We start from the raw sequence: 20,876 nt of genomic DNA, 5'->3' as shown, positions 1-20,876 counted from the left end.
GGTCCTAGGCTAAGGTCCCATTTGTGAGGTTTTGGGAGTCTGTTCCTTATTCTTCCCAGGTTGTTCTCATGACCTTTCTCCCTTCTTCCCCCACCTACCATCCCCAATGGGTCTTTTTCCACTTCTGTTACCTAAAGCTTACCTCTAAAAATTGGGAATTATCTGTTGGCCGATGGGCTATTCTTACTTAGAATAGTAGTGAAACCTATGCATTCTATTTCTTGAACTGTACATTTTCCTCTTACACTTTTCCCGTTTTCCCCTAGTAGAGAAATTTCAGGCCTTAAAGAAGGAAGAAAGAGTAGGAGGACCTCAGACTTACTGAGCATACCTATTATGTGCCTCATATATCAGTAATTCACAATATCATCACATAGTTGTATGTTCATCATCATGATCATTTCTTAGAACATTTGTATGAATTCAGAAAAAGAAAACAGAAAAAAATTCATACATGCCATACCCCTTACCCTTCCCTTTCATTGATCACTAGCATTTCAGTGTACTAAATTTATTTGTTTATTTATTTTTATTAATTTTTTAATTTTCTAAAAAAATATAACAACAAACACAAACATTCTTAACTTTTGATCATTCTGTTCTACATATATAATCAGTAATTCACAATATCATCACATAGTTGCATATTCGTCATCATGATAATTTCAGAAAATTTGTATCAATTTAGAAAAAGAAATAAAAAGCAACAGAAAAAAATTCATACATACCATACCCCTTACCCCTCCCTTTCATTGATCACTAGCATGTCAATCTAAATTTATTTTAATATTTATTCCCCCTATTATTTATTTTTATTCCATATGTTTTACTTGTCTGTTGATAAGTAAATAAAAGGAACATCAGACACAAGGTTTTCACTATCACACAGTCACATTGTGAAAGCTATAGCATTATATAATCATCTTCAAGAAACATGGCTACTGGAACACAGCTCTACATTTTCAGGCAGTTCCCTCCAGCCTCTCTATTACATCTTGATTAACAAGGTAATGTCTGTTTAATGTGTAAGAGTAACCCCCAGGATAACTTCTCGACTCTGTTTGGAATCTCTCAGCCATTGACAGTTTATTTTGTCTCATTTTGCTCTCCCCACTTTTGGTCTAGAAGGTTTTCTCATTCCCTTGATGCTGAGTCTCAGCTCATTCTAGGATTTCTGTCCCACATTGCCAGGAAGGTCCACATCCCTGGGAGTCATGTCCCACATAGACAAGGGGAGGGCAGTGAGTTTGCTTGTTATGTTGGCTGGAGAGAGAGGCCACATCTGAGCCTCTTGAGATTTTCTTGGGGGTGACTCTTAGGCCAAATTTTAGTAGGCTTTGCGGGGTTAAGTTTCATATGAACAAACCCCAAGATTGGGGGCTCACCCTATTGCTTTGGTTGTCCCCACTGCTTGTGAGAATACCAAGAATTCTCCACTTGGGGAAGTTGAATTTTCCCCCTTTCTCACCATTCCCCCAAGGGGACTTTGCAAATACTTTTTTATTCACTGTTCAAATCACCCTGGGATTTATCAGGGCATCACTCTGGACAAACCTACAAAATCTCATGCCCTACCCAAGGTTCCCTGTACTTAGGGTGTTCAATTAAGCTGTCCACATAGGTTATGTTAGGAACTGCACTAGTCAAATATAAATTTTGTGCCAAATAAACATTTTTTGCTTTAGTCTCACACGTGTTAAAATTTTAAAATATTAATTGCCATCGATTTTCAACACCCTGCAGTATTGATATTCCTTTGTTCTTCCTCATGCAAAAACATTTTTAAATTTGTACATTTAATCACTATCATTATATACTCTAGGCATTCTTAGATTATACCATCCCAGTCTTTATCGTATATCTTTTCTTCTGATTTCCTTTGTGCCCCCAGGCCTCCTCCCTCTATCATTCTCGCATTCAGCGTCATTCAGTGTTCCAACATTATTTTATTATTACAGTTAGGTAGTATTGTGCTATTCATTTCTGAATTTTTACAGTCAGTCCCGTTTGTATCTCATCTTTTGCTAGAGAATGTATAGTATATAAATATATATAGTTTACCTTTATCTTGAAAGATACTCAAAGATCCTCCAAACCTCTCAAATAGAGTCACCCTTATTTCACAGCCAAAAAGACAAGAAAACAGAGATGTCAAATAATTTAACCTCTAAACTCAGTGGATCTCAACCAAGTCTTTCTTACCTCACAGCTCATTTATACGCTTTTCACTACATTGTGCCCTTGTGATCAGAAAAAGGGCTTTTTGGGGGGCTTTGGGACAGGAGAAACAAAATGGGATGTCAGGGAAAACCCCTGAAAACATTAGGCCTCTGTTTTGCTGTTGAATATGAACTGATTTTTAGAGAGCTGTGGAGCATGGGAGATGAAAGGACCATGCCATGGCCTCCTTTCCCATTTCCCTGGCTCTATGGGGTCTCACTTTACCTACCCTATGGGGTAAAGGAAGCATAGGTTTTCTAGGCTAGCATGCGGTGGCTGCTTTGTGCCACTGGAGACTTTGTATGAAGTTTCTGTTCCCTGATGTAGTTAACTGTTCTTTTGTTAGTGAATGTGAAAGAATCATTTTGTTGTTATTGTTACCAGGCTTTGTTTATACACTGTAGTCAGTTTTACTGAGTTGATTCTTTTTCTAAAAGATATTTTTATTTTATTCATACACAGACAGCCCATACATACTATATATCAGTGGCTCATGATATCATTACATAGTTGTGTATCCATCACCCTGATCATTTTTAGAATGTTTGCATTACTCCAGAACAAGAAATAGAAAGAAAACACTCATACATTCCTTACCCCTTACCCCTCCCTCTCATTGACCACTAGTATTTCAATCTATCCGATTTTTTACCCTTTATCCACCCTGCATTATTTATTTATTTTTTATCCTTATTTTTTTTGCTCATCTGTCCATACCCTGGATAAAAGGAGCATCAGCCATAAGGTTTTCACAATCACACAGTCACATTGTAAAAGCTATATAGTTATACAATCATCTTAAAGAATCAAGGCTGTTGGAACACAGTCCAGCAGTTTCAGGTATTTCCCTCTAGCCACTCTAATACACCATAAACTAAAAAGGGATATCTATATAATGCATATGAATGGGTTAACCTCCAGGATAACCCTTGACTGTGAAATCTCTCTGCCACCGAAACTTTATTTTGTCTCATTTCTCTCTTCCCCATTTTGGTCAAGAAGCTGTTCCCAGTCCCATGATACCAGGTCCCGGCTCATCCCCGGAGTCCTGTCCCACGTTACCAGGGAGATTTATAGTCCTGGGAGTCATCCCACATAGTGGGGAGGGCAGTAGGGTGGAGGTAGCATGGGTCTTCTAGGCTAGCATGTGGTGCCTGCTTTGAGTTGACTCAGTTCAATTGTTTCTATACCTTATACATATTTGGGGTGAACTTTTTTCTTTAAATAGCCTTATTGAGATATAATTCACATATTATACAATTTACTTTTTGGGTGGACTTTTAAGAAAGTACTTTTTATTGAGGCATAGAGCCTCATATTTGAAACAATTTCTAAGTGATGTTGATTGCATATGTATAGTTGTGCTAGTGAGAACTGCAATTGTATCCTATACAATTACATATCAAAGGTTTGAATTTCATCAATTGTGGATTTGATATTACAGTTGCCTGTGTATATAATCAGTGAGTTTCATTGTTACTTTTTTTTTTCCGCATGGGCAGGCACCTGGAATTGAACCCGGGTCTCTGGCATGGCAGGCGAGAACTCTGCCTGCTGAGCCACCATGGACCCCCCCCTCCATGGTTACTCTTAAGGCAGTTGGAACGATAGGCTCAACAAGTTTATTTTCAAATTATTTTGACTCTGACCAGTATTGAGCAATGTAATATGATAATGGAATTCTAGTACTTTTAAGGGATGGGAACCCTGCCATAATTTATTCATAATTGTTTTGTTTAACCTTATGCCTTAGTGTTATTCAACATAGCTCATCAGTGCACAGATTATTGTTTTACTTTGTTTCTCCTAATAATACTATTCATCGTTAATATTCTCTTATAGATGTGAGAAAGGTGTTATGTCTCTGGTAAATGTCCGGAACTGTATTCGTTTTTATCAGACCGCGGAGGAACTGAATGCCAGCACACTGATGAATTACTGTGCAGAAATCATTGCAAGTCATTGGGTGAGTGAGAGATTAAAGTGTTTGGATGGAGCAGTCTTGCTGCAAGTCAGAAAACCTGGGCTTGGAACCTAGTTCTATGGAAAATTACCTCTCTGGGACCTAGTACCTTATTGTCACAAAACTGAAGGTTAACCAGTTGGGTTAGAGGATCTGTGAGATTCCTTTCAGCCCTAAAATTCTTAATAGTTCAGTGATTTCAGAGTGGAGGGGCAGAAGATGAGTCAAGTCAGAAAACGGGGTTGGTACAAAGTGACATCTGCTTCCCCCGCCTCTACCTTCCACATCTGCAGAAGCCACAGCTGAGCCATGGGAACAGCAGGCCATTTCCGCGCTTAACTTTGCTTTCTGAGTCATGTAGAGAACATGCAATTTAGATTCATCCTTCTTAGGTAGTTTTCATAAAGAACAGCTTTTGCATTTGTTTGTATTTTATTTTGCATTTAAAAAAATTGAGACCACTGCTGTGTTTTATAACTAGTCTATGCGAATTGTCCAGTATTCATCAATACTGTGAGAAGAGTCTTGGTGTTTCAGAAGAAGTGTCTAAAGAATTGGATTTTAAAGAGTTGAAACAGGAGTGGTAACCTTCCCCAAATAGTTAGAAATATAGAGATCCACAATAGCGGAGACCAGCTGTGACTCTTTGGAGTGAGTTATTTGTGGAAGTTCCATTTGATTCTGTAATTGCTTCTGTAGTTTATTTGGGGGTGGGGGTAGAGCTCTTTTCTCACCTGGAGGGCTTTTCTCATGGTTTAGTTTTGGCTGGTTGCCAGTGTTTCATGTGTTTGAGCATCTCATTTAGAGGCAGAAAAGTGCTGTGGTCAGGCGCGCAGGCCCTAGAGTTGGATCTTTTCATTCCACATCCTGACTCGGCCATTTACACACTGTATAAACTTGCCCGAGTTTTTAGCCTCTTTATACTTTGCTTTCTTTGTGTGTTAAATGGGATGGGGTTTTTGTAAGGATCAAATGAGGTGGGAAATGTAAAGCCCTTAAAGTAGGTCCTGACATGGTCTAAGGGCTTAATAAATGGCCAGTTGTTGTTATAGATAATGGAGCTGTTTTATTTTCCACTCTTTTGTAATCCTTAGGATGACTTACGAAAGGAGGATTTCAGCAGCATGAGTGCTCAGTTGTTATACAAAATGATCAAATCCAAGACTGAGTACCCACTACATAAAGCTATCAAAGTGGAGAGAGAAGATGTTGTCTTCCTCTATCTGATTGAAATGGATTCACAGGTACTGTAAGCACTTTTTCAAATTTGTCACACCTTTTTCCCAAACTGTTCTTTGCTTGGATTGCTCTATTATGCTCCTCACTTCCCTCTGAGAACTTGCAGTCTTTAACAGCCATGTTTCTATGTGAGGTCTTCAGGGTGATCTGAGCTTTTTCAGTCGTGCGTCTCAAAATTCTTCTCCCTTGCTCATTGCCCTATTCCAAAGCCATTTTTACATTTTTAGGTATTTGATATAGAAGTACTCCACTTCCAGGTATCAAAGTCTGTATTAGTTTGTGGTAACAATTTACCACAATATTAGTGGCTTAAAACAATACAGATTCTTTTATAGTCTTGTAGTCTTATAGTCTTGTAGGTTGGAAGCCCAGTACAAGTCTCCTTGTACTAAACTCAAGGTGTCGGCAAGCTGCATTCTTTTCTGGAGGCTCTAGGGGGAAAACCGTTTCCAATTCATTTGGGTTGTTGGCAGAATTCAGTTCCTTGTGGTTATAGGACCAAAGTCCCTGTTTGCAGAGGCCACCACGTTCCTTGGCTGTGGCCCTTCCTCTAACTTCAGTGGCGGGTCTAGTGTTTCTCATGTTACATCTCTCTAACCTCCCTCTTTCACTTATAAAAACTTGTGTGGTTAGATTGGGCCCACCCATATAATCCAGGGTAATCTTCCCATTCCAAGGTCCCTAACCTTAATTGCATCTACAAAGCCCTTTTTGCCATGTAGGATAACATATTTACAGGTTCCAGGGATTAAAACATGGAGATCTTTGGGCAGCCATTATTCTACCTACCACACAGTCTTAGATGAAATCAGTTTACCTTGACAGACAGGAGTGTAGTATATTTTATTGTGGGTGTTCAATGTGTTGGGAAGGAAGTAAGCTGCTAGGAAGAATTAAATAGTGAAGCCATAATCTTTGATGAAGACGCTGACTGTACACCATAGAGCTCTCTGAAGCTCCACCCTGGCACTTGTGCTCCTTCAGCACTCTATTTCTGTGTCCCCTTGGGTCTTCATATTGTCCTCTGTGTTGTTTACATCTCTTCTGATCCCCACTAATTCTCTGCTCCCTGAGAGGCTTGTGCCCTGAGGAAGCCTGATAGAAATTTGTAAATTCACTTGAAATTTGGGAATAAGCAGCTTTATAGCACTAAAATTTAACGTTTATATACAAGAAGATAATAGTGATTGTACAGAAAGACTAAGATTGGTTGTATTCTCTACTGCCTGGATGCTAATTTATAAATATACCTGTGCAGCTCCCTGGGAAGCTGAATGAAGTGGATCATAATGGAGATCTTGCCTTAGATCTAGCCCTTTCCCGACGACTAGAGAGTATTGCCACCACGCTGGTTAGTCACAAAGCTGACGTGGACATGGTAGACAAGAATGGCTGGAGCTTGTTACATAAAGGAATCCAAAGAGGTAGGAAGCATTTTTTTTTTTTTTTTGATTTAATGTCTTAATTTTTTTTTTTTTTTTTACATGGGCAGGCACCGGGAATCGAACGCGGGTCCTCTGGCATGGCAGGCAAGCATTCTTGCCTGTTGAGCCACCGTGGCCCACCCGGAAGCATATTTTATATTTCTCTGAGGGCAACTTTGCTTTTATACAACCAAATTTTAAAGACTCCCTAACCCTGTTCCAGAAATTCCCAAAGCCTTCTTGAGTCCGTACTCACAGGTGACAGGATTTAGAATTTGTGATCATTGGCTCACAGGAGGCCCTGGAGACTGTGGCTTGTATTAGGCTGTTCATAGTGCCAACAGGGCCCCAGTAAGAAAGACTAGAAAGACTCAGTACTTCTACAGTAAAGACCTTTTACTTGTAATTCATTGGTTTGTTTGTCCACTATATTACTTTCTCCAGGACTGATGCTAGGAAGATTCTACTTGTATTAGTTACTGTAAGAAAGGGAAAGTATCAAAATCACAGTGTTTAAACATATTCTCACATTCAGGTTTTTCACTTTTGCAGTCTGAAAATCTCTTCATGGCAAAGTGATAAAGTTTCATTTTGTTGTAGGAAAGCTATTTTAAATTGTAGCTGTATTTTGAATACTTTGTTATTAGTAATGGGAAGAATATGGAAATGTCCAAATTTAAATCAGGACATTTTAATCTTAACAGATTAACTTTTCATAGGAGAAAAGGCACCAGTTTTTGTTTTGTTTTTCCCACAGCCTTATTAATTTATAAATCCCAGCTAGGTTCTGCCTGAACTCAACTTTGCAGCATCCATTTTTGGCAGAGAGAGGAGCATACATAGAGGTGGCATTCCAGTGTGACCTGAAGCTTTCAGTGTTCCGGCATGGCATGAAAGCTTTCAAAGATCCCAAAGCCTTAATTTTGTAGGGGGATAGTTGAATTGATTGAAGTACTTGGCCATGGACACTTTTTTGTTGTTTACATTTAGAGATCAAAGACAGAATATCTGGTTCCCTCACATCTTGGTCATGGACATTTTATCTTTCTGATTATGGTTTATTATACTCCTATATTCTCTGCTACATTTTTGCTATATACAAGTTGTTTTCATTTGGTGGAATGTAGTTGCTTCAAGATGTACTCCTATTGTGGCTGTGGCTTAGCCCTTTTTGGGCAAAGGTTTTAATATAAATATCTTTTTAAGCTGTGTATTAAGAGTGTGAGCTTGCTGGCTGGTGGGGAGGAAAATTTTGCTCATCGTAAGGAAGGAAATCCTTAGAGTATGTCAGTGTCAAGAGCAGATGCATTTTTCCCAAGCACCACTTTGTACTGTGCAGAGCCACTAGTTGCTTAGCGCTGGGTGTGTGATCAGTGGGGAAAGTTTTTACCACAGTGGGAATTATTCTTTCCCATACTGTTTAGTGTCTGCAGTGTTTATTTTGGAAACAAATATGCTTGTTACTAAAAAGAAAAACAACCTCAGAATTATGTTTCTTTTCTCTTAGGGAGTTAAATTCTTATGTTTGATGAAAAAACATCTTTGACAAGTTGTTAAATATTTTGGTGATTGCTTAGTTACGAGTACTGCCAAGAATTGGTGATACATTTCTGATGCTTATTTTCAGATGAGTTACTCTTCCACTTTGAGTTTATCATTCACCTGCAAGCATGTGAGTTACAATGTTGGTATAATAAACGTGATTGTTGCCCACTTTGTAAAGAGCAGCATGGTGTGGTGGACAGTGCACTGGCTTTGGAGCCATTTACTTTGTGGGTTTGGACAAGGTACTGAACCACTTTGAGTGTTCTTTTCCTCATCTATAAAGTGAGAGTCATTTCTGCTCTACTAGATTGTTGGGAATATGAGAGACAGTATTAGCAGCACACTTCAGTACAGTGCCTCCCTTGTGATCAGTCCAGTGGCTCTCGCAGCTCACTTTACCTAGTCCTAGCTTTGAAGGACCAAAAGCAGCTCTAGTGACTGCAGGAATTTTCTCATCTTTCCTCCTTCCACTTCAGCCATCTGTCTATTGACCTTCTCAAATTAGTAAATTGAATAATATACTAAAATTTAACTGTTAACCTTACTTCGTAAGTTCATTGTTATATGAGTGAAGCTCTTTGGTATATGGTTCTGGACCACACCTTAGATTCTGCATCAGTTTAGTCAGTTATCATCCTGTTAACTTATGTAGCTGACTGTCTAAAGAATGCAATAGGTAGCCAGTGTCTGTGGGTGAGTCTGTGTAAGGGCTGCATATGTTCAAAGGGATGCCATCTCTTCTGATTAGTTTGATCTGAGCAAGAAGAGTAATCCCTGTGTTTTTAAAAACCTAGTTCTTTTCTGGACTTTTTTTTCCTTAATGGCAACATCATTCAACGGGCTTTCTTAAATAGGATGCTTCTTTCCAATTATTTGTATTATATTTGAAAATGATGCCACAAGTTGGAGCAGCATGAGCTATAGTTTGTGTTAATGGCTTCGTGAAGGTTTTTTTTCCTTTTTTTTTAAAAACACAACAAACATGAACATTCTTATATGTTGGTATGCAATAAAAAACTTACAATATCATCACCATGATCATCTCTTAGAACATTTGCATCAATCCAGAAAAAGAAATAAAAAGAAAAAAAACTCATACATACCTTACCCCTCCCTCTCATTGACCACCAATACTTCCGTCTACCCAATAGATTTTAGCCTCTGCTTCCCCTATTTTTTTCTATACCCCTTACCACTCCCTTTCATTGATCATTATCATTTCAATCTACTAAATTTATTTTAACATTTGTTCACCTCATTATTGATTTATTTTTAATCCATATATTTTACTCATCTGTCCATACAGTAGATAAAAGAAGCATCGGACACAAGATTTTCACAATCACGCGGTCACATTGTGAAAGCTATATCATTATCCAATCATCTTCAAGAAACATGGCTATTGGAACACAGCTCTACATTTTCAGTCACTTCCCTCAAACCTCTCCAATATTTCATGAAGGTTTCTGGCTGTCCCTGAATAAAGCTCCACTTGGGAAGCTGAGTTGAAAGAAAAATTGTATGTGGATTTTTTTTTCAATGTTAACTTTTTTATTAGGAATATTGTTATGTAAATTAATGCCTTATTTACCAGGCAGTTTCCTTGTATAAAGTGATGAAATATCTGAAAGTTTTAAGCATCAAATCGTTTTTTTTTTTTTTTTTTTTTTTTTCACATGGGCAGGCACCGGGAATCGAACCCTGGTCCTCTGGCATGGCAGGCAAGCATTCTTGCCTGCTGAGCCACCGTGGCCCACCCAGCATCAAATAGTTCTTAATTGAACTGTTTTGATGGAAAGTTTTCTAAAATTTATTATACATTTTCTTATAGACAGAAACATAAATGGTGCTTTTGGCATTTTCTAGTCCTTCTTTTGTTTTTCTCTTTGATGTAATTGTCTTTTTCCTTTAGGTTTTTTTGGTTGTTGTTGTTAAATCCTGTCTTAACTTTTATATTTCTACTTCTCTTTAAGTAACATATATACATAAAAGCAATAAATTTCAAAGTACCCCACAACAATTAGTTGTAGAACAAATTTAAGAGTTTGGCATGGGTTAAATTTCACAATTTTAGGTTTTTAGTTCTAGCTGCTCTAAGGTATTGGAGGCTAAAAGAAATATCAATTTAATGATTCAACATTCAGACTCATTTGTTAAACCTGACCTTCTCTGTATAACTCCACCATCACCTTTGATCTTTCTCCCACTCTTTAGGGGTATTTGGGCTATGGGCATTCTAACTTTTTCATGTTGGAAGGGGCTGTCAGTAATGTGGGATAGAGGAATGGACTGGTTGATGTTCTGGAAGGACTGGCCCCTCTGTATTTCAGGACTTACCTGGTCTGTAGACCCATCTGGAGATTGTAGGTTTTGGACAGTTACCCTAGTGCATGGAATCTTTATAGAATCTTATATAATTCCCTAGGTATTCTTTAGGATTGGCAGGAATGGTTTTGGTTGGGGTTTGGCAAGTTATATAGGATATCAAACCTTTGTCTGATGTGTGATTTCCAAATATTTTCTCCCATTAAGTTGACTGCTTCTTTACCTTTTTGACAGAGTCTTTTGAGACACAAAAGCATTTGATTTAGAGGAGTTCCCATTTATCTACTTTTTCTTTTGTTGCTTGTGCTTTGGGTGTAAAGTTAGGAAGCTACCTCCTATTACTAGGCGTTTGATCCAATTTGAGTTAATTTTTTTATAAGGCCTTGTCAAAGATCAGTTTATCATAGATTTGGTGGTCTATTTCTGCATTTTTGATTCGAATCCATTGGTCAATACTTCTATCTTTATGCCAGTACCATGCTGGTTTTTTTTTTTTTTTTTTTTTTTTTTTTTTTTTTTTTTTTTTTATTTTTATTTTTTTTAACACCCACCCAAGTGGGTGGAGACACATCTCCCTTAATTCAGCTTAACAACCACTCTTGATTGGGTTGCATCTCCAGGGAGATGATCTAATTACATACAGTATTTTTTTTTTTAATTTATTTTTTTTTATTAATTAAAAAAAGAATTAACAAAACAATTAGAAATCATTCCAATCTACATGTACAATCAGTAATTCTTAATAACATCACATAGTTGCATATTCATCATTTCTTAGTACATTTGCATCGATTTAGAAAAAGAAATAAAAAGACAACAGAATAAGAATTAAAACAATAATAGAAAGAAAAAAAACAAAAAAAACAAAAACAAAAAACCTATACCTCACATGCAGCTTCATTCAGTGTTTTAACATAATTGCATTACAATTGGGTAGTATTGTGCTGTCCATTTCTGAGTTTTTATATCCAGTCCTGTTGTACAGTCTGTATCCCTTCATCTCCAATTATCCCTTCTCTTTTTTTTTTTTTTTTTAATTAACGGAAAAAAAGAAATTAACCCAACATTTAGAGATCATACCATTCTACACAAGCAATCATTAATTCTTAACATCATCACATAGATGCATGATCATCATTTCTTAGTACATTTGCATTGGTTTAGAAGAACTAGCAACATAACCGAAAAAGATATAGAATGTTAATATAGAGAAAAAAATAAAAGTAATAATAGTAAAATCAAAACAAAACAACACAAAACAAAACAAAAACCTATAGCTCAGATGCAGCTTCATTCAGTGTTTTAACATGATTACTTTACAATTAGGTATTATTGTGCTGTCCATTTTTTGAGTTTTTGTATCTAGTCCTGTTGCACAGTCTGTATCCCTTCAGCTTCAATTACCCATTGTCTTACCCTGTTTCTAACTCCTGCTGAACTCTGTTACCAATGACATATTTCAAGTTTATTCTCGAATGTCCGTTCACATCAGTGGGACCATACAGTATTTGTCCTTTAGTTTTTGGCTGGATTCACTCAGCATAATATTCTCTAGGTCCATCCATGTTATTACATGGTTCATAAGTTTATCTTGTCTTAAAGCTGCATAATATTCCATCGTATGTATATACCACAGTTTGTTTAGCCACTCTTCTGTTGATGGAGATTTTGGCTGTTTCCATCTCTTTGCAATTGTAAATAATGCTGCTATAAACATTGGTGTGCAAATGTTCATTTGTGTCTTTGCCCTTAAGTCCTTTGAGTAGATACCTAGCAATGGTATTGCTGGGTCGTATGGCAGTTCTATATTCAGCTTTTTGAGGAACCGCCAAACTGCCTTCCACAGTGGTTGCACCCTTTGACATTCCCACCAACAGTGGATAAGTGTGCCTCTTTCTCCGCATCCTCTCCAGCACTTGTCATTTTCTGTTTTGTTGATAATGGCCATTCTGGTGGGTGTGAGATGATATCTCATTGTGGTTTTGATTTGCATTTCTCTAATGGCCAGGGACATTGAGCATCTCTTCATGTGCCTCTTGGCCATCCGTATTTCCTCTTCTGAGAGGTGTCTGTTCAAGTCTTTTTCCCATTTTGTAATTGGGTTGGCTGTCTTTTTGTTGTTGAGATGAACAATCTCTTTATAAATTCTGGATACTAGACCTTTATCTGATATATCATTTCCAAATATTGTCTCCCATTGTGAAGGCTGTCTTTCTACTTTCTTGATGAAGTTCTTTGATGCACAAAAGTGTTTAATTTTGAGGAGTTCCCATTTATTTATTTCCTTCTTCAGTGCTCTTGCTTTAGGTTTAAGGTCCATAAAACCGCCTCCAGTTGTAAGATCCTTAAGATATCTCCCAACATTTTCCTCTAACTGTTTTATGGTCTTAGACCTACTGTTTAGATCTTTGATCCATTTTGAGTTAACTTTTGTATAGGGTGTGAGATATGGGTCTTCTTTCATTCTTTTGCATATGGATATCCAGTTCTCTAGGCACCATTTATTGAAGAGACTGCTCTGTCCCAGGTGAGTTGGCTTGACTGCCTTATCAAAGATCAAATGTCCATAGATGAGAGGGTCTATATCTGAGCACTCTATTTGATTCCATTGGTCGATATATCTATCTTTATGCCAATACCATGCTGTTTTGACCACTGTGGCTTCATAATATGCCTTAAAGTCAGGCAGCGCGAGACCTCCAGCTTCGTTTTTTTTCCTCAAGATGTTTTTAGCAATTCGGGGCACCCTGCACTTCCAGATAAATTTGCTTATTGTTTTTTCTATTTCTGAAAAATAAGTTGTTGGGATTTTGATTGGTATTGCATTGAATCTGTAAATCAATTTAGGTAGGATTGACATCTTAACTATATTTAGTCTTCCAATCCATGAACACGGTATGCCCTTCCATCTATTTAGGTCTTCTGTGATTTCTTTTAGCAGTTTTTTGTAGTTTTCTTTATATAGGTTTTTTGTCTCTTTAGTTAAATTTATTCCTAGGTATTTTATTCTTTTAGTTGCAATTGTAAATGGGATTCGTTTCTTGATTTCCCCCTCAGCTTGTTCATTACTAGTGTATAGAAATGCTACAGATTTTTGAATGTTGATCTTGTAACCTGCTACTTTGCTGTACTCATTTATTAGCTCTAGTAGTTTTGTTGTGGATTTTTCCGGGTTTTCGATGTATAGTATCATATCGTCTGCAAACAGTGATAGTTTTACTTCTTCCTTTCCAATTTTGATGCCTTGTATTTCTTTTTCTTGTCTAATTGCTCTGGCTAGAACCTCCAACACAATGTTGAATAATAGTGGTGATAGTGGACATCCTTGTCTTGTTCCTGATCTTAGGGGGAAAGTTTTCAGTTTTTCCCCATTGAGGATGATATTAGCTGTGGGTTTTTCATATATTCCCTCTATCATTTTAAGGAAGTTCCCTTGTATTCCTATCTTTTGAAGTGTTTTCAACAGGAAAGGATGTTGAATCTTGTCGAATGCCTTCTCTGCATCAATTGAGATGATCATGTGATTTTTCTGCTTTGATTTGTTGATATGGTGTATTACATTAATTGATTTTCTTATGTTGAACCATCCTTGCATACCTGGGATGAATCCTACTTGGTCATGATGTATAATTCTTTTAATGTGCTGTTGGATACGATTTGCTAGAATTTTATTGAGGATTTTTGCATCTGTATTCATTAGAGAGATTGGTCTGTAGTTTTCTTTTTTTGTAATATCTTTGCCTGGTTTTGGTATGAGGGTGATGTTGGCTTCATAGAATGAATTAGGTAGTTTTCCCTCCACTTCGATTTTTTTGAAGAGTTTGAAGAGAATTGGTACTAATTCTTTCTGGAACGTTTGGTAGAATTCACATGTGAAGCCATCTGGTCCTGGACTTTTCTTTTTAGGAAGCTTTTGAATGACTAATTCAATTTCTTTACTTGTGATTGGTTTGTTGAGGTCATCTATGTCTTCTTGAGTCAAAGTTGGTTGTTCATGTCTTTCCAGGAACCCGTCCATTTCCTCTAAATTGTTGTATTTATTAGCGTAAAGTTGTTCATAGTATCCTGTTATTACCTCCTTTATTTCTGTGAGGTCAGTAGTTATGTCTCCTCTTCCATTTCTGATCTTATTTATTTGCATCCTCTCTCTTCTTCTTTTTGTCAATCTTGCTAAGGGCCCATCAATCTTATTGATTTTCTCATAGAACCAACTTCTGGCCTTATTGATATTCTCTATTGTTTTCATGTTTTCAATTTCATTTATTTGTGCTCTAATCTTTGTTATTTCTTTCCTTTTGCTTGCTTTGGGGTTAGCTTGCTGTTCTTTCTCCAGTTCTTCCAAATGGATAGTTAATTCCTGAATTTTTGCCTTTTCTTCTTTTCTGATATAGGCATTTAGAGCAATAAATTTCCCTCTTAGCACTGCCTTTGCTGCGTCCCATAAGTTTTGATATGTTGTGTTTTCATTTTCATTCGCCTCGAGGTATTTGCTAATTTCCCTTGCAATTTCTTCTTTGACCCAGTCGTTGTTTAGGAGTGTGTTGTTGAGCCTCCACGTATTTGTGAATTTTCTGGCACTCTGCCTATTATTGATTTCCAACATCATTCCTTTATGGTCCGAGAAAGTGTTGTGTAAGATTTCAATCTTTTTAAATTTGTTAAGACTTGCTTTGTGACCCAGCATATGGTCTATCTTTGAGAATGATCCATGAGCACTTGAGAAAAAGGTGTATCCTGCTGTTGTGGGATGTAATGTCCTATAAATGTCTATTAAGTCTAGTTCATTTATAGTAATATTCAGATTCTCTATTTCTTTGTTGATCCTCTGTCTAGATGTTCTGTCCCTTGATGAGAGTGGTGAGTTGAAGTCTCCAACTATTATGGTATATGAGTCTATTTCCCTTTTCAATGTTTGCAGTATATTCCTCACGTATTTTGGGGCATTCTGATTCGGTGCGTAAATATTTATGATTGTTATGTCTTCTTGTTTAATTGTTCCTTTTATTAGTATATAGTGTCCTTCTTTGTCTCTTTTAACTGTTTTACATTTGAAGTCTAATTTGTTGGATATTAGTATAGCCACTCCTGCTCTTTTCTGGTTGTTATTTGCATGAAATATCTTTTCCCAACCTTTCACTTTCAACCTATGTTTATCTTTGGGTCTAAGATGTGTTTCCTGTAGACAGCATATAGAAGGATCCTGTTTTTTAATCCATTCTGCCAATCTATGTCTTTTGATTGGGGAATTCAGTCCATTGACATTTAGTGTTATTACTGTTTGGATAATATTTTCCTCTAACATTTTGCCTTTTGTATTATATATATCATATCTGATTTTCCTTCTTTCTACACTCTTTTCCATATCTCTCTCTTCTGTCTTTTTGTATCTGACTCTAGTGCTCCCTTTAGTATTTCTTGCAGAGCTGGTCTCTTGGTCACAAATTCTTTCAGTGACTTTTTGTCTGAGAATGTTTTAATTTCTCCCTCATTTTTGAAGGATAATTTTGCTGGATATAGGAGTCTTGGTTGGCAGTTTTTCTCTTTTAGTATTTTAAATATATCATCCCACTGTCTTCTAGCTTCCATGGTTTCTGCTGAGAAATCTACACAAAATCTTATTGGGTTTCCCTTGTATGTAATGGATTGTTTTTCTCTTGCTGCTTTCAAGATCTTCTCTCTCTCTTTGACCTCTGACATTCTAACTAGTAAGTGTCTTGGAGAACGCCTATTTGGGTCTAATCTCTTTGGGGTGCGCTGCACTTCTTGGATCTGTAATTTTAGGTCTTTCATAAGAGTTGGGAAATTTTCAGTGATAATTTCTTCCATTAGTTTTCCTCCTCCTTTTCCCTTCTCTTCTCCTTCTGGGACACCCACAACACGTGTATTTGTGCGGTTCATATTGTCCTTGAGTTCCCTGATACCCTGTTCAAATTTTTCCATTCTTTTCCCTATAGTTTCTGTTTCTTTTTGGAATTCAGATGTTCCATCCTCCAAATCACTAATTCTATCTTCTGTCTCTTTAAATCTATCATTGTAGCTATCCATTATTTTTTCTATGTTTGCTACTTTATCCTTCACTTCCATAAGTTCTGCGATTTGTTTTTTCAGTTTTTCTATTTCTTCTTTATGTTCAGCCCATGTCCTCTTCATGTCCTCCCTCAATTTATCGATTTCATTTTTGAAGAGGTTTTCCATTTCTGTTCGTATATTCAGCATTAGTTGTCTCAGCTCTTGTGTCTCATTTGAGCTATTGGTTTGTTCCTTTGACTGAGCCATATTCTCAATCTTTTGAGCGTGGACAGTTATCTTCTGCTGCTGGCGCCTGGGCATTTATTCAGATTTCTCTTGGTGTTGGACCCAGCAAGGTTGTAATATTTTTCTGTGAAATCTCTGGGTTCTGTTTTTCTTATCCTGCCCAGTAGGTGGCGCTCGTGGCACCCGTTTGTCTGCGGGTCCCACCAGTAAAAGGTGCTGTGGGACCTTAAACTTTGGAAAACTCTCACCGTCCTGGGGGTTCGCTAGCCGAAACGGCTTGAGCCGGCCCGGGGTCCGAACGCAGGGAGGGTTGCTGGTCGCCGCAGCCAGGGAAAGAGCCCGTCCGAATTTCCTAGTCGGCCCTGGGCAACAAGCGTGGCGGGAGGGCGCCAGCGGCAGCGGCCCGCCCGAGAGAGTGCACGTTCCCCGGGGGTCACGGGTTTGGAAGGGGCCTCCCCCACCCGTCACCGTTCTCCGCGGCCTGGGGGTTTCTGATCCAATTCTCTCAGTTGGTCCGGGGGCTGCGCGTGGTGTGGGCACCAGCCGTCTTTGTTTCAGGGGACCGCCTCTCCAATTCTCCCAGCCGGCCCGGGAAAGGGGAAGGGAGTAACTCCGGCCGCTTGCCACCCCGCCCGGTAAGGCCCGCGCGCCTCGGCGATCTCACCCAAGCTGCTTCTCTCAGCCAGCCAGCCGTTCCAGGATGGGGTACGCTGTCTTTTTTATCTCTGTTGTGGCTTTGGGCGCTTTCTGTATCGTTTCTACTCCCCTAGTAGGTGTCCTGGAGAAGAAACTAAGATCCGCGCGTCTTACTAAGCCGCCATCTTCAGTACCATGCTGTTTTGACCACTGTGGCTTTTTAAGAAATTTTAAAATCAGGGAGTTTTTATTCTCCCACTTCATTCTTCTTTTTGGGGAATGTTTTTAGCTATTCAGGGTCTCTTTCCCTTCCAGGTGAATTTGGTAACTAGCTTTTTCAAGTCTTCAAAGTAGGTTGGTGGAATTTTGACTGCTGCAGTGTTGAATCTTTAGATCATGTTAAGTAGACTTGACATCTTAACTACGTTTAACCTTCCTATCCCTGAGCAGGGAATGCCTTTCCATCTGTCTAGACCTTCTTTGATTTCTTTTAACAGTGTTATGTTCTTCTCTGTGTACAGGTCCTTTACATTTCTAGTTAAGTTCCTTCCTAGATACTTGATTCTTTTAGTTGCTATTTTGAATGGAATTTTTTTCCTTTATTGATTCCTCAGTTAGGTCATTGCTTGTGTATAGAAATGTTACTGATTTTTGTGCAATTATTTTATAACCTGCCACCTTGCTGAATTTGTTTAGCTCAAGTAACTATTGTAGATTTCTCAGGATTTTCCAAGTATAGTATCATGTTATCTGCAAATAATGCAGATTTGGATGCCTTTTATTTCTTTTTCCTGCCTGATTATTCTCGCTAGAACTTCTAGTACAATGTTGAATAATAGTGGCAACAGAGGGCATCCTTGTCTTGTTCCCAATCTTAGGGGTAAAGCTTTCAGTCTCTCACCACTGAATATGATGCTCGCTATGGGTTTTTCATATATGCCTTTTATCATGTTAAAGAAGTTACCTTTGACTCCTACCTTTTGAAGTGTTTTTATCAGAAAAGGATGTTGAATTTTGTTGAATGCTTTTTCAGCATCAATCGAGATGATCATGTAATTTTTCCCTTTTGATTTGTTAATGTGCTGTACTACATTAATTGATTTTCTTGTGCTGAGCCATCCTTGCATTCCTGGTGTAAACCCCACTTGGTCATGGTGTATAATTCTTTTAATGTGCTTTTGGATTTGATTTGCTAATATTTTGTTGAGATATTTTACATCTATATTCATTAGGGAGATTGGCCTGTAGTTTTCCTTTCTTATAGCATCTTTACCTGATTTTGGCATTAAAGTGATGTTAGCTTCATAAATTGAGTTAGGTAGTGTTCCTTTTTCCTTATTTTTTTTTTATAAGTTTGAGCAGCATTGCTGTTAATATTTGAATGTTTGATAAAGTTCCCTGGTAAAGCCATCTGGCCTGGGGCTTTTCTTTGTAGGAAGATTTTTGATGACTGATTGAATCTCTTTATTTGTGATTGGTTTGTTGAGATCTTATATTCCTTCTTGAGTCAGTGTAGCTTGTTTGTGTGTTTCCAGGAATTTGTCCATTTCATCTAAGTTATCTAGTTTGTTGGTGTAGAGTTGTTCATAGTGTCCTCTTATGATTTCTTTTGGTTCTGTGGTAATGACTCCCTCTCATTTCTGATTTTGCTTATTTGCATCCTCTCTCTTTTTTCTTTGTCAGCCTTGCTAGTGGCCCATTGATTTTATTGATGTTCTCAAAGAATCAACTTTTGGTTTTATTGATTCTTTCTATTGTTCTTTCTCCCATTCATTTAATTCTGCTCTAATCTTTGTAATTTCTCTTCTTCTGTTTGCTTTGGGGTTAGTTTGCTGTTCTTTCTCAAGTTCCTACACGTGAGCAGTTAAGTTGTCAATTTTTGCTCTTCTTTTTAATATAGGTATTTAAAAAAAATTTTTAATCATGAACAACAAACAAACATACAAACATTCTTGACATGGTTACAGTCAGTGGCTCACAATATCATCACATAGTTGTGTATTCATCACCATGGTCATTTTTTGATCATTTGCATCTCTCCAGCAAAAGATAAAACTCATACATTTCTCATTGACCACTAATAAGAGGCATTTAGGGCAATAAATTTCCCTGTCAGTGCTGCCTTTGCCACATCCCATAAGTTCCGATATGCTATATTCTCATTTTCATTTGTCTCCAGATAGCCACTGATTTCTCTAGCAATTTTTTCTTTGACCCACTGGTTTTTGAGTGTGTTATTTAATCTCCATGTATGTGTGAAAGTTCTTGTTCTTTAGTGGTTATTGATTTTCAGCTTCACTCTATTGTGATCAGAGAAAGTGCTTTGGACAATTTCAATGTTTTAAAATTTATAAAGGCATGTTTTATGCCCCAGAATATGATCTATTCTGGAGAATGTTCCATGAGCACTAGAGAAGAATGTATATTCTGGTGTTTTGAGGTATAATCACCTGTATATGTCTCTATTTCCTTGGTGATCCTCTGGTTGTTCTGTCTGTAGAGGAGAGTGGTATATTGAAGTCACCTACTATTATTGTTGAAATGTCTGTTGTTTCCTTCAGTTTTGCCAGTGTCTGTCTCATGTACTTTGGAGCTCTTGATTGGGAATATAGACATTTATGATTGTTATTTTGTCTTGGTTAATTATCCCTTTTACTAATATAGTGTCCTTCTTTGTCTTTTATGATGTCTTTTCATTTATAGTCTATTTTATCTGATATTAGTATAGCTACTCCTGCTTTCTTTTGGTTTCGGCTTGCATGGAACATCTTTTTCCATCCTTTCACTTTCAATATATTTGTATCCTTGTGTCTTAAATCAGTCTCTTGTGAGCAGCATATATTTGGATTGTGTTTTTTAATCCATTCTGCTAATCTGTTTCTTTTAGTTGGTAAGTCTAGTCCATTAATATTCAAAGTTATTACTGTAAAGTATTTCTTGAATCCACCATCTTATCCTTTGGATTTTATTTGACAGATCTATATATTCTCTTCCCTCTTTCTCTTTTTATCCTTTGGGTTACTCTTACTGGTATTCTTCAATTCTGTGCCCTCCTCCAGATCTCTCTCTCCCGTCTTCTTTTTTCAGCTGGCAGAACTCCCTCTAGTATTTCTTGTAGTGATGGTCTCTTGTTGACATATTCTTTCAGCCTTTGTCTGTCTGCAACAATCTCTCCCTCAGACTTCTTGGCTAGAAGTCTTTCTCTTTCAGGATCTTAAATATATTATACCACTGCCTTCTTACCTCCATAATGCCAATTGAGTAGTCTG

The 20,876-nt window shown here is 37.6% G+C and overlaps 1 protein-coding gene across 4 annotated transcripts in view; it reads left to right on the top strand.

The window, feature by feature from the left end:
• Positions 1-20,876, top strand: part of ANKFY1 (ankyrin repeat and FYVE domain containing 1) — a 109,948-nt gene that overhangs the window by 55,239 nt on the left and 33,833 nt on the right. For all 4 annotated transcript variants that reach the window (XM_077165592.1, XM_077165591.1, XM_077165593.1 and 1 more), the window contains 3 exons: positions 4,063-4,186; positions 5,278-5,427; positions 6,681-6,846. In XM_077165592.1, coding sequence (XP_077021707.1) covers positions 4,063-4,186; positions 5,278-5,427; positions 6,681-6,846 — 440 coding nt within the window. The remainder of the gene's footprint in view (positions 1-4,062; positions 4,187-5,277; positions 5,428-6,680; positions 6,847-20,876) is intronic.

This window comes from Tamandua tetradactyla, chromosome 6, assembly GCF_023851605.1.
Source record: "Tamandua tetradactyla isolate mTamTet1 chromosome 6, mTamTet1.pri, whole genome shotgun sequence".
Classification (NCBI taxonomy): Eukaryota; Metazoa; Chordata; class Mammalia; order Pilosa; family Myrmecophagidae; genus Tamandua; species Tamandua tetradactyla.
This window is presented reverse-complemented; position numbering and strand designations above follow the sequence as displayed.